A 13,414-nucleotide genomic window follows, 5' to 3' on the forward strand; every position below is an offset into this window, starting at 1 on the left:
TTGTAGTTAATAAAAAGTGCCGTGCCTTCTCCTCTGACCAACCTATCTCTGAGTGCTTATTAAATATTGCAATGTGCACCTACCATAACTAGTAATCTTCCCAATTCCCAACCTGTGAAAGGCTTTGAACATACAAGTACAGTTGAAAGAATAAGAAGTCAATGCTGATAGTCGGAGGCCTGTGGACACCAACAGTTTTGGCAGTTGGAATACCATGTATTTCAACATGGATGCTCCATGTGTTCATACGCGCTTGCTTTATGGCACACAGCCCTGGTGCTGACACCTCATTCCAGTCTCTCTCCTTTCTGTGCCTACCGTGGGGCCATGGATAACAAGGAATAAATTCTGGAGAAGGAGCCTAAGAAACAGCTACTATTGCTTTATGTTTGGAATGGGCCCCAACATATGTACACAGACATACACTGTCACAAATATTCCTCCTCACATGAAACTGGACACCCCTCAGCTTCTCTGCCCTTATACAAGTGCTAACATTTATTCCTTCTCTCCCTTGTTTGATAACTTTGCCCAAAGTGCCATCGAAGAGGTCACTCCCAGCTCTGCTTTCTCCTACATGCCTTCCCCTAATCCCATGAGCTACAACAACTAAGACGGGTTTTCCTTTGTGTACCACCTTCAGATCCAGCAGAAGTTGTGGGCTTTGTTGGAAGAAAAGGATAATGTGTACCATCAATGGGAGCAGAAGAAGGAGTGGTTGGAGAAGATACACCGAGAACAAATGTTCTACCGGGATCAGGGTCACTTGGAAAAGATCCTGAACACTCAGGAGGTGAGTGACCTTTGCTTCTGGTGAAATGCTTCCAGCCTAAAACTCATGTGACTGTAAAACTGTAACTGGGATTATATGAAGACCCAGAGTGCAGATGCATACAGGATACACTGAGGCAGGGTGTCAGCACTTGAAATGTATTTCCTCACCAGGCCTAATGTTCCCTGCCATGAAAACTGTGGGTGCAATCTCAGATGTAGTTTTATATGGCTCTGCACAAACTAACAGGTTGCCAGAATGCAGCAGATATGCCAAGGGAGTGTTTTTTTCTCAACGACTCCCATGCCCATCACAACTGAAGAGATGAATGGAACTGAAGCAAGTAGAATCTCAGGGTAGCTTCTCTTGCAGAGGTGATTTTATGAGACATTTCTTGTTAGTTAAATCTCTGAGATTGGTTACAGTGCAGCAGAATGGTTCCTGGCTTGTGTTGGACTTTGGTTAGATCTGTGCAAATGCTTCATACCTTGGTGCCAGTGGAACTTTCAGACGCAATTGAGCAGCAGCCAGCTTCCCTACAATGTGTGTGCCACAGAGTCAATGCACACACTTGGGAGCTGCATTGGCAGAGTGTCCCTGAGCTGTATTGTGCAACGATAGTTGCAGTTCAGGGGCTTGGAGCCTCCACTTCTCAGTGCTGGTAGCGAATGAATTTCTGGGGCGAATTCCCAACATGTGGCTCTTTTGGCAGCTGTGGCCTGAGTTCTGAGTATATGCTGTAACCCGAAGCCAGGAGAGTTTCACCTGGTTTCAGGTTTCTGTAGTAAAGTGTAGCACAGCTCTGCTGGCTATAAATTTGTATTTGTTGCTCAACTAACAAATGACACAGGTTGGAAAATACCTACCCTCAGTTCCTGCCAAGCGAAAAAGGACTGACTGACCCTGCTAACATCCCATGTGGATAACATCATCACAGGAAGCTCAGGCACTGCGAAAAGACTTTATTCAGGGTGAATTCTGGCTTCGGCATATTTTCTTAAGAGTGAAATGGAGATCAGCCAACACACAGATGTGTGCTTAAAAGGAAAATACAATATACCCATTTTCATAAAGACAATCTGCTGCTGAGAAACATTTCTTGCTCTGCCTACATTGAGAAATGCAGCTGAAAATAAGTGCTACAGATGAAATTGGCGTTTCTTATTCTATTGGTAAAGGCAGCCATTTTGATGAGAGGGGATACCCCAGCATAAGGGATTGCAGGGCAGTGTCTATGCTGCTTTACTACCGGTTCACTAATTTATTTCCCCTGAAAATGCATTGAGAGCTACAATAAATGTTGTTACCTCTTGTGGTGGGACAGATCTCCACTCCCGTCAGATCAGGAGCAACACCCACCATCTCCCAAAAGGGGTGCTAGAGAGGTATAGCCTACTAAGCCGCTACTATGTGTACGCTATCTCAAAGGTGGTACGCACAGGATTGCTGATAAGAGGCTAGTCTTTCTCGTGCTCCCAATCACATTGCATGGGCAAGGGTTACAAAAGATTATACTGCTTTCACATGGAAGAAGTCAGTATACACCAATTCCAGTGGTTAGACTCGTGCAGACACCAGCCAGTGCAGTTTAGTTTAACTTTACTTATGTATCCATGTAAACTGGGTGCTGCTGTAAGCAGATGAATAAACAGCCTAGGAGAGTCAAGTCCACCATCCACAGAACAGGTGAAGTACAATGCAGACCAAGCTTCCACTGACTGCCTTGCCAGCATACCTGAACCCTGGTTCAGAGCATTGTAGCAGGCAGTTCAGTCCTCAACCTTTCTCTGGAGACTGCCAAAGGTGCCAGTTGTGATATTGGTTTCTCTGTTGTGGATACCTATTCACAGAACTGGCTCCTTTGCTTCCTTCTCCCTCCACCCAGCGCATGTTAGGGTTGGGGTAGAGTTGCTGCTGCACAAATGGGGTGGGGGGACAATATCACTAGGGTGCTATAATTTGTGCAGAGGCCGGGGCAGAGAATTGGAGAGCCATAACTGGCTGTCTGACAGCCCGCCTGTCCCTGCACTCAGCAGAAACTGAGCGCAGCAGAGAATCTGCTCTGGACATTTATTTGAATAAAGGGAGAGGATCAAGAGATGTGTTGGTATCCTCTGCAGCTGGTTCCATCCATCTACTGGGTGCAGAGTTTGATAAAGCTGTATATCGGTATTTATTTAGTTTGTATTATATGCGTATCCATTAAAACAGCAGATGGGGGATTTATTCCATCAGACTGAGCACTACTATGGCTATGCAGAGCTAAAATGTGGCTGAGTAATGACACAGGTCCTCTTCCTTGGTGGCGTGGGCAGGAACGAAGGACAGCACTTTAAATTGCCATTTCTTAACAAGTGTAGTGGTAGCCGTGTTTTGTCTCTAATTTCGTAACAAGATTTTATTCCCTCGTTTGCCCCTGAGGCTTCAGTTGTGGACTTTCAAATCACTTTCACAGGGAGGATTTTGCCATTTGCTGGTCTTGGAACAGACTGAAGTGAACACCTGTTTCAAAAGGATCCCCGTCAGCCAGGCAGACATTTCACAACTCTTTTCCCTCCTTTCTGACATTTTGTGGGTGGGTGGGTGGGTGGCATTACTTAGCTGTGTCTTTTTGTAGCCACGTGTCTGGAGAATGTGCATGCGTCTCTTTAATATAGTTGCTTCAGTCAGATCCCTGTTGTGGGTTGTTTACGTACACACAACATGCTGCATATACCTTGAACAAAGTCTCTTCCAGCAGCAAGGAATAGGGCAAGGAAAAAGGTAAGCAGCCCACAGTGTTTTAAACTAGAACTGCTTTCTCATTCGTTCTCCGTGCCAGTGTGACATGTTTGACTTCGTGCCAGCATCTTATGTTACATCCAAGTTGCTTAAACCTTCGAAGGATTTCAGCAGGGTTTAGTCTAGGATCATTCTGTGCTAAAGAAAACAGAGCACATGTGGAGGAAATTAGGCAAACAGATATCTTTTTTTATTGCTGAATTCTGTTGTGCCATTGCTTGGAACAGTTGTAGGAAATTCTCCTAAGACCTGTGAACAGAGATCTTGCCATTCTGAGTGCAGACAGGCAGCGTCTGAGACAGATGAAAAGAGAATAAACTTGCTTTGTTTTTTAATAGAAGTAGACCTCTATATGCTCTGCTCTCTCCCAACCATTTCAAGGCAACAGATGCTTTGCTTAGGTTAGCTACTTTGGGTTTTTTCACAGACGACATAACGGCAAATTCACGGTCTGTCTCTGGCGAGCATTCTTGGCTCACTCCTCCTCTGTCTGCAGTCTCCCTGTCAGAGAGCAGAGACACATACTTGATAATTTATCTTTCAGATCATCACATGCTCATATCGTTTTGCAGACGGGATAGGTGGTGATGGTGGTAGCGTTAGAGGAATAGAGCTTTTTATTTCGAATGTGGATACTTTAGTTTATCCTTTTTTTTTCCCCGAGGAATGTTTATTAACCTCTCACTCCTTCACATCAGAGGAAGAATGGAAATTTCCAGTGCCAAAGGAACAAGGATTAGGAGTTTATTGTAAAAATAGGGGGAAAGGCAAGTTTCTATTGCTTTGGTTTTGCACAGTTTAGGACTGAGCTGCAGGATGTCATGCAGAGACCATCACTGCAAGACCTCATCTGCACCAATCTATGTTTCCACTGTGGAAGTGATGCTGTCTTCCAGTAGAGTGACCCCACCACCAACCTTTGAATCAGCTGTGCAGGGGCAGCCTTTCCAGAAGATGCCATCCTCAGCGTGGTATCTTCCATCTGGGCAATCAGCAACAGAGAGTACTCCAAGCAACATGTCTTCTGGGGTTTACTGTTCAAGGTTAGATGTCATCCTGGCTCAGACAAATAGGCAGAAAGATTTCAGGAAAGATAACCCATGCATTAATCCTTCTGACATGGCATCTACATGTTCCAATCTTCGCAGAGACCCTCGGGGCAGTGGATATGGGAGTTTTGGCATTTGGTCCACACCCACATCTTGTAAGCAATGCTCAGTAGGAGATCAAAGTGTCTGTCACTCTTCCACTGATAAAAATGGTCCCATGAAGCTTTCAATGTCTTTGCCTTCTGCTGCTTCTTCCTCAAAAGTCCCACCAAGCTGGACATCACGTCTAGATGTTGCTCTGTCTGCCATTCCAGCTGTTTCACCACTCCATAGCAAAAGGATTCATGCAACGCTGGCATCTTGTAGCTCAGCCCCACCCCAACGTGGCTACAGTCAATGCAGTGTTCCAATTCCAGACCTCCATGCTTCAGTGAAGCTCTACATTTCAACCTGCAGCTTGGCAATAAAGCCTTTTAGAACTGATACTCAAATGAGCAACCATGCTCATTCCAGCCTTCTAGTGCCACAACTGGAGAAGATGTCTGGTACATCTGCTGGTCTCCCAACAGGATCCCAGGTATCTAAACAAGATTTTGCCTCACCTGGGTCTCCAGGTCTTCAGATTACAAGATTTCATGTGACTTCCTCTGCCGAATGCCCTGGCCTTCCCCAGCAAACAGTCTCCAGAGAAATATGGCTGTCACCAGCTGTGCTGACTAGAAGAGAAAGTTCTGTTGGTGGAAGTGAGGTCCCCAACACTGATTTAGATCCCAATCTGATCATCTTTCAAAACAACCCTTCATCTGAGACAGCATTTGGGAAGACTCCATGTGAAAGGCTAACGCCAGCTCACCACAAGATTTCCAAAATAACCTTAATACTTGCCACCCCTTGGACTACTGTGCCTATCCACGTGGTAAGAGAATTCAGAAAAAGTCCAGCACCCACCATCTTTATCAAATCACATGATCCGGATGCACCTGGCCCACCCCTTCACCCCGTTGGGATTGGGGCTGGCCTCTCTCTATCAGTGAATCCAGTTTGCTGTCCAGAATTGCTCTCTTCACAACAACATTGGGCAACATCTGGTTCAAGGCCTTCCCAGGATGCATGCACTGTAGGAACCGTAGATCCTGACACCCTCTTAACAAACATACCAGCCCGCGCTGCAAATGTGCCACACAGAGCCAGCAGGGGTGCATGGTGTCCATCTATCGCTGTGAACATTGCCTCCTTTGGAGCTGGGAGGAGAGTGGTAAAGATTTCCATTCCATTCTAGGAACATTTGCAAACAGACCTTGGTTACCCAAGCCATGTGGATTCCTCCTTGTTTTCCTCCTGGTGTGCTCCTATTACCTAGAGATGACTTATCTATTGGAGTAGACTTGTCTGTGCCATTTTTGTTTTGTTGTCATTATGGCCACAATTGAGCTCGATCCTGCAAGATGCTGAGCATTGTGATCTGATCCTACAAATCACATGCTAACCTTTAAATATGTGAATAGTCGCACCAGTGTCAATGGAGTTACTTGTGTGCTTAAATGTATGCATGTATTTAAATGCTCAGCCCCTTTCAGGATCAAACCCTTTGGCCAAGAATTGTTTTTTTTCTTTACCAGTCACTGTGGGAACCTGTAGATACCGTCAGTCTATTCTCTTAGATTTTCCTGTATCACAATTTTTTATTTGCTAAGTTGTCAAGTTGTGCTTTATTTCTAAATGGATAATTCCTTTCGCTTTAACTTTTAATAAGTACCCCTTGGTTTGTAAAATTAATATGTTTAAGTGCATAGAAAGAAACTACTTTTATGAGAGCACGTGCGCGAGAGAGGGAGAGACCACCCTCTCTTGGAGGAAAGAAGGGAATTTTGTCTCTCTAAAATCTGGACATCTTCACAGTGTCTCTACTAATGAAGCCTGGGGGAGTTGAAGGGGAATTTAGTATAAGTTTTCAAGCAAAAGGTATCATAAGTAAACATTTTAATGTTGATATTGTAAAAGTATTAGGATTCTGTTTTTAAACCTATCGCTTATGGGGTAGGTTTTTTTCATTATAGCAATACTAGAAACTGAATATTGACTGAGTTCTGTGCGCTTCCCATGTGTATTTCAGTCAAGGGCCATGTCATGTATTTATATTCATATATGTAAGAAATAACATACAAATGGAAGGATGGGGAAGAGCACCCATAAATGTATGTAATATAAACACACCTCAAGTGCATTGTGAGACATGAGGCCACAAGCAGAGTGACTTTAGTATGTGAGACATATGTATATATTTTTACAAACATTTTGTGTCTTCTTCAACTTAAAATAAAGAGGTATCATACTGTAATTGTACCTTCTACTCAGTACAGCATAGTAAACAAATAATTCTGAAATATAAATTGTATTAAGTGCTTTATTTATTTCTGCTAAGAAAAATGTAATCTTGTTTTTCTCCTTTAAATTTTTGGTTTTAGTGTACTTTTTCATCAGACTTTAGACCAAGTTGCTCCCCACTACACTAGCAGAGAACTTCCCTATCAGCTTTAAGGTTTTTCAGGAGCCTAAAACTGTTAGCGACTGGCCTATTCCTGCCATTGGCCACACTTAGAACTCCCAGAGCCTCCAACTGGAGTTCCATGTGTGGAACAATTGCATCGGTTCCAAGATGTGTGATGTGCTGGGTAGAATACTTGGAGCTGGTCAGACTGTGAAGAGAAGCAGCTCAGGAAGTGAGTGGTTGAAAGATTCAGTCAAGTGCTGAGTTACAATAATTCTTGTTCTGGGAAAAAATAATATTTCTTGAAAGACAAACTTTTCTCTGAGCTGCAACCACCACCGACAGGTCTGTGTGATGAGCTGGTGAAATTAAGGTTGTAGTGCCCAGAGAGCATAGTTATGCTAATAACCAGAATGTTTCCTTTGGGTTTTCTCAAATAGCTGATCTGGTCTGCCAGGTGAGAGCGTATGTTGTGCCTTTTAGTTTAAAATAGGAATTTATTTTGACATTATGGACCAATATAACTCTGAGTTTAGCACTCTACTGACCTATGGTGTGGACTTCACTGTCATAATGACAATATAGTTACATCCATTTACAATGAACTCAGGGATAGTGAAACTCCATTTGAAACCGAATGAAAATCTCAGTTTGTTTCAGCACTCTGCATTTTTAACAACTTGGCTGTTTGTTAAATTTCCATTTTAAATCTCAGAAGGGCGAGGTCTACTCTGTGGCTTTTTAGGAGTCTTTGCAAATTTTCATTTGAAAAGGGAGGCTGTTTTATAGCGAATGTTTTAATCTGTGGCTTTTTTTGGTCTCTAAGAATTTGGCAGAAGTGATTCAGAACAAAAACACTTAAACAAACTTGAAAGAAAGCTTATGCCCCTTGTATGCAATGTGGGGCCCTGGCTAGTTACCTGGGGAAAACAATACAGTTCATTGTATTTTAAATTAACATTTCTCATTAAAAATAGGAGTTTGGGGACCTCTCACAGGCAGCTCCCTATTGCCCCCCCCCCCCCCGAAAGAAAAAAAAAGAAAGAAAGAAAAGAAAAAAGAAAGACTTAACTGGCAAAGGGCCTATGTCAGAGTCTGAGAGCCAGTTTCCATTCTGCTTTCAGATTGTTACAACAAATGCTTTAATGGCAAAGTGCTGCAGTTTTCCTCATTCTTAAAGTCTCATCTAGTGTTCAGTTTAAATGAGGAAAGGACAGTTTCTCACCTCACACAAACTCCTTCAGCAGGGTGCTTTGCGCTATTGGTGTTGCTTTCTTTCAGCCACATCATCACTAATGGTACCACTCCTACAATACTGGAGGCTTCTGTGCTGACTCTCTTTGTATCAGCACAGAGTTAGATGCACTGCTCTGTGATAGCTTCGTTCAAGGCCCAGTGAAGTCACTGGGACTTCTTCCGTTGTGTGCAATGGGGCTTGCCTCAGGTTTTCAGTGCTCTATATTCCGCATCCCTAGAAACCACCATGGAAGTAGGAGCAAGTCACAAAACTCTCCAGTAGCAACAGCTCACTGTCCCCACCCTCATTCTGTCAGATGTCACCAGTGGCTTTAGTAGGGGGTAGTTGATGATGACCCAACTCTCCCTTTTCAACTCTCTCCTCCTTTGCCCACCACAGATGCAGTAGTGGGGAGGTGGATGGCTGCCCACTCCTCCATGTGCCCTAGAATCTGATACAGATGCCACTGGAAAATAATCATATAGACAGGCCTGGAAGTGCACCTGTGGAAAGCAGTACAGACTCTGACAACTATGTCTAATGTGACACGTTTCCATTTCTCAGGTGGATTTTTCCTTCCTGAGATTGTAGCTAAGCCATAAAACATGGCAAAGGATGTGATATGCCTTTAAAGCAGCTTCTGCAGCGGAGACACAGTATGCAAGAAATGCAGTTTCAGATGGAAGAAAAGGGGACTGTAGTGGGATGAGGAATTGCTCAGAGTCCAGGACTAATAGATTTAGGCTGAAGGTATTTTTTCCAAGGTAACTAAGTCTGGTGGTAACTATGGGGTGTCAGTTGTACAAGGAGTAGGGTGGCTATTTGTCTGTACAGGAGACCTATCAAAAGTGCAATGGGTGAAGTTTTTCTCCGCAAGGCCCAACCAAAGAAGAACATTAAAACAAACAAAAGTCTTAGCACCTTTATTCTGCACCCCTGAACTGTAGGTTAGTTAGAGGAGCCGGGGTATGAGGGACAATAATGTTTGCTTTAAAGTGTGATTAGTTTTAATATGAAATAGGCTTTGATGATGATCCATCCCTTTATCCAACCCAACACTTTTTGAGGCAGACTTCTTAAGAGCCTAGGCTTGGTCTATGGTGGTCCCCCTCCACTAAAATTTAGTTGTGGGGATATTTTTTAACCTGTCTTCTCATACTCACAAGTGGATTAATGCAGCCCAGCTGATAAATCTAGATTGGGCTAAATACTTCCCTGTACACTTGTCTGTGTATGCAAAATATTTATCTCAAGTTCACTTCCAAAAAATGAATTGGAAGGTGAGTCCAGGACTTGATTTCAGTCAGTTGATCCAACTGTATCCAGAGCTTCCAGCCTCAGCATGAGGTCTGGCTGACACTGTATGTAAAGTATGTCAGGTAAGCCTCTCCTCTAGAAGCTACTGGGTGGGACAGGAAGATTGATTGATATTTCTGGCCAGACAAGTGGTTTCACCATTGGTTTTCCAGTTTAGCTGTGTAAGAATATCTTTGCCCTGGTATATATTACACATTGAGATGTGACTGAATTGGAATCTTTTGCAAATTGTAAGAACTCTTTCTGGACAATATCATTTCTCCCATGCACATATATATTGTGCGATACCAATTTGCCAATATTCCTGGTGGGGCTTCTTCCAGGAGCATTGATCTTCCTGTTGTTTCTCTGATTGTGTTTTATTTTTTCCCTCCTCTTAATTCCTTTAAATTATACCTTGGTCTCAGACTTCTCTTCCCTTATGCAAAACTAGAAACTAACTGTGCAGCCATATGTTTGTCCAGTGGCTACCCCACTGAGTACCAAGCCTGACACTAATCCTTGACCAAGCCTTACCATAGCCATCTACTCCATTAAAGTTTTTGTCCTGCCTTTTTCACACAGTAAAAAGGAGAATGAACTGAAGAGCAATTCATTCCAAGGAAATGCAGCAAGTTACAAGCTTCCTGCAGAAGCGGGGTTTTTTCCCCCTCAAGGGGAATTGATTCAGTGTGTTTGTTTTGCATTTGGGGAAAAAAATGCCTTAGTTACAGAAGGTATGGGAGACACCTATTTGTGCAATTGATTTCCCTAAAACCAGGATAACGTGAAATACAGCTCAGCACTCTGGGGATGCATGTGGCATATTCAGCAAACATACAAATAATTTCTGAAGTGACTAATGCAGAGCTCGGTTCTCCAAAAGCTGTCCCTGCTATTCCTGTCTAGGGTCTCTCTGAAGCACAAAACATTGGCTGGAGCCAAACACATTGCAGGCAGGTGCTGTGCAACCATCCTCCACACTCACACTTCCCTATTCTTCAGTTAGCTCTACTAGTGTATCGTCCGCATCCTCGGCTCTTCCAACACTCTCTCGAGCAGTGAATGATAGTACTAGCTTGAATTATGCAAGTGATATACAAGCTTCCTCAAACCTTTCTCTCAACACACCTCCACTTTGCCCAGAAATGTGCAGCTCTACCCTTTTATCCTGGTACGTTTTTCCTCTGCAATGTCTCTCCTTCCTCCATTAATTGTTTAATGCCTGGTCCTTTCTGGAGCACATTGCCAGTGCTGGTGTTAATGTCTCATGCTAAAATGCATCAGATTCATCCAATTTTCACTTACAGCAAAGTTGGCTAGAAACTAATTCAACTTTTGTTGGTAGATTTATTTGAAAACCAGTGACCTGGGAAACTCGGTAGATGAGGTGGAGCGGCTGATCAGGAAACACGAGGCTTTTGAGAAGATTCTGACCTCTCAGGATGAAAAGGTAAAATGAAGAATACTGTATCAAGTACAGAGGAGAAGTCTTGTCTTATGAGCAAAGCATAGACTTGTTGGTTGGGCTGATATGCTTAAGCCAAATAGAGAATACTGGGAAGGCAGGAAAGTCTTAATGAAGTCTAGTGAAATAAGAAGGCTGAGAAGTGGAAGGAAAGCAATAAACAGTCCATGGTTTTATCCTGGCTGTAGTGTCTTATTACCTGTAAGAAAATTGCCCAAAGATTGGAATACTGAGACTTACCAGAGGAAATCTAGAATGAGTTCTTTACTATGTGCTGCTAATAGCAACTGTTCCTATTCCTTCCTCAAAAACAAAATTTTAGAGCAAGAATATAGATTAGTTAGCACAGAACACCATGGGGCAAGGATTATGTAAATATATACTGTGTGTGTGTCTGCAAAACTAGTAATGAAATGTTGTGTGTGTGTGTGTGTGTTTTCCCCCGTCCTCTATGGGATAGAAGCAGAACTGCTCAGCTGTGTATAATAGTTCCTAAGCTGCTGTCAACTAATGGAGATTCTCCTTTCACCCATATAGCTGCTGTGTAGGTCAAAGTGGCCATGATGTGCGGGCGGCATAGTGGCAAATGGGAAATCCTAGGTGGCCACAGATGTATTACAATGTTATTTTAGCTTTTTCCTGCCTTTCTCAGTTCTTCCAGAAGGGGCCATCTTTTTAGGTATGGTAAGAAGGCGACAGAGAAAGGAAATTGTTTCTGTCATATTCTTCCACGTGTTAAGAGACACAGCTGTGATTTCAGTTTTGTTCCCTTAAAAGGTGACATCTCTTCAGGAACAGGCAAAGAGGCTGCAGAAGGATGGTGGGTTGGAGGGGATAAAGATCCAGCACAAACTGAACTCTGTACTTGAGAGGAGGAATTGGATCAAAGATCTGTCTCAGAGTAGACGGGAGAAACTGCAAACCACACTCCTTCTCATGCTCTTCTACCAGAACTTCGTAGAGGTAGGTGTAATAGCTATTGCCAACTTGCCATTATAACATAAGGAAAGATACTCAAGACTTTATGTAACCATAAACACTTAACTCATTGCTAAGAATTGTCCAGATAGGCTGTCGGCAGGGCTCCAAGCGCAAGCAATGTGCGTCTGCCGATAAGGCTAACTGCATAATGATTCCCTCCATACAATACTAGAGTAAGAACCAAAATTATCCATAAAATTCCTACTATCATTACATTTCCACCCTTTTAAAAAAGGCATACAATTTAACTACATTTCAGTTTTTTTATTTAACTGTCTACTTAATTTAGCATCCATAATCTGAATCCTTAAGAGTCTAGAACAATTAGCCTCTGTATCCAATGTATCGAATAGGTTTTCTTATCACTCTGCCTTGAGGTAGTGGCAGGATTATCAGTGTCCCACTTCTTTCTATTCGAACTGACCACTTGAGTCTCAGTAGCTTCAGCAGACTGAGCTGGTGTTGCTTGTATTTGAGTTGAATGTTGACACAGTTTCTGTTTGTCCCCTATTTTTATTCCCCACTTGCACAGTTCTTTTAGTGTTCGTCAAATCCTTTCTGTATCTTCTATAGACATCACTTTCCTCTGTCTCAGTAAGACAAGATCTGGGAGCAATGTGTTGGTCAATCGCCTTTGCCTGTTTCCATGCTCTTTTTTGGCGAATACAAACAGTATCTCCATTTTCTTGTGATAGCAGCTTTGTACATTTGTCAAAGAAATATTTCTGCTTTGCTTGTCTCAATTTTAAGCTAGTTTGTATATCTCTTTGCATCAGGTAGGGTTTCAACAACTTTGATGAAGTTGGCAATCTGGTTTTAAAACATCTTTTCATGTCGAGTTGAGCAGGTGATCTTCAATTTCCTATAGGGGTATTCTAATAACCCTATCCAATATAATAGGGATGTGTGTTACACAAAACAGATTTTTTTAAAATCTGATTCACAGTTTGAACTGCTCTCTCAGCTATTCCATTCAATTGTAGGAATAACAGACATGATGTTTTGTGAATAAAGTCCTATTGCTTTTCAAAAGTTTTAAAGTCTCTAGAGCCAAATTGTGCTCCATTGTCACTAATGAGCTCATCAAGGTATGTTATACCTTGCAATTATAGACTTGCAGTGTCTGATATAGACACCCTTGTGGTGTCCTGAAACAAGCAGACTTCTAAGTATTTTGAATAATAATCAACCAGAGTAAGATAATCTGTACCTTGACATTTAAACAGGTTCATGCCAAGTTTCTGCCATGGTCTGTTGGGACTTCATGTGGTAACACTAGTTCCTTTAGATCTTTGTTTCTGAAGGTTTAACATGTGTTTCAATGGACTATACCATGTCCTCA

General features: G+C 42.6%; 1 protein-coding gene across 1 annotated transcript in view; it reads left to right on the top strand.

Annotated features, from left to right (window-relative positions):
• The window catches only part of SPTBN5 (spectrin beta, non-erythrocytic 5), a 145,598-nt gene that overhangs the window by 65,597 nt on the left and 66,587 nt on the right, over window positions 1-13,414 (top strand). The window contains exons 33-35 of the mRNA XM_048855659.2: window positions 644-793; window positions 10,972-11,076; window positions 11,869-12,054. Of these exons, the coding sequence (XP_048711616.2) occupies window positions 644-793; window positions 10,972-11,076; window positions 11,869-12,054 (441 nt within the window). The remainder of the gene's footprint in view (window positions 1-643; window positions 794-10,971; window positions 11,077-11,868; window positions 12,055-13,414) is intronic.

Source organism: Caretta caretta, chromosome 6 (assembly GCF_965140235.1).
Source record: "Caretta caretta isolate rCarCar2 chromosome 6, rCarCar1.hap1, whole genome shotgun sequence".
In the NCBI taxonomy this organism is placed as follows: Eukaryota; Metazoa; Chordata; order Testudines; family Cheloniidae; genus Caretta; species Caretta caretta.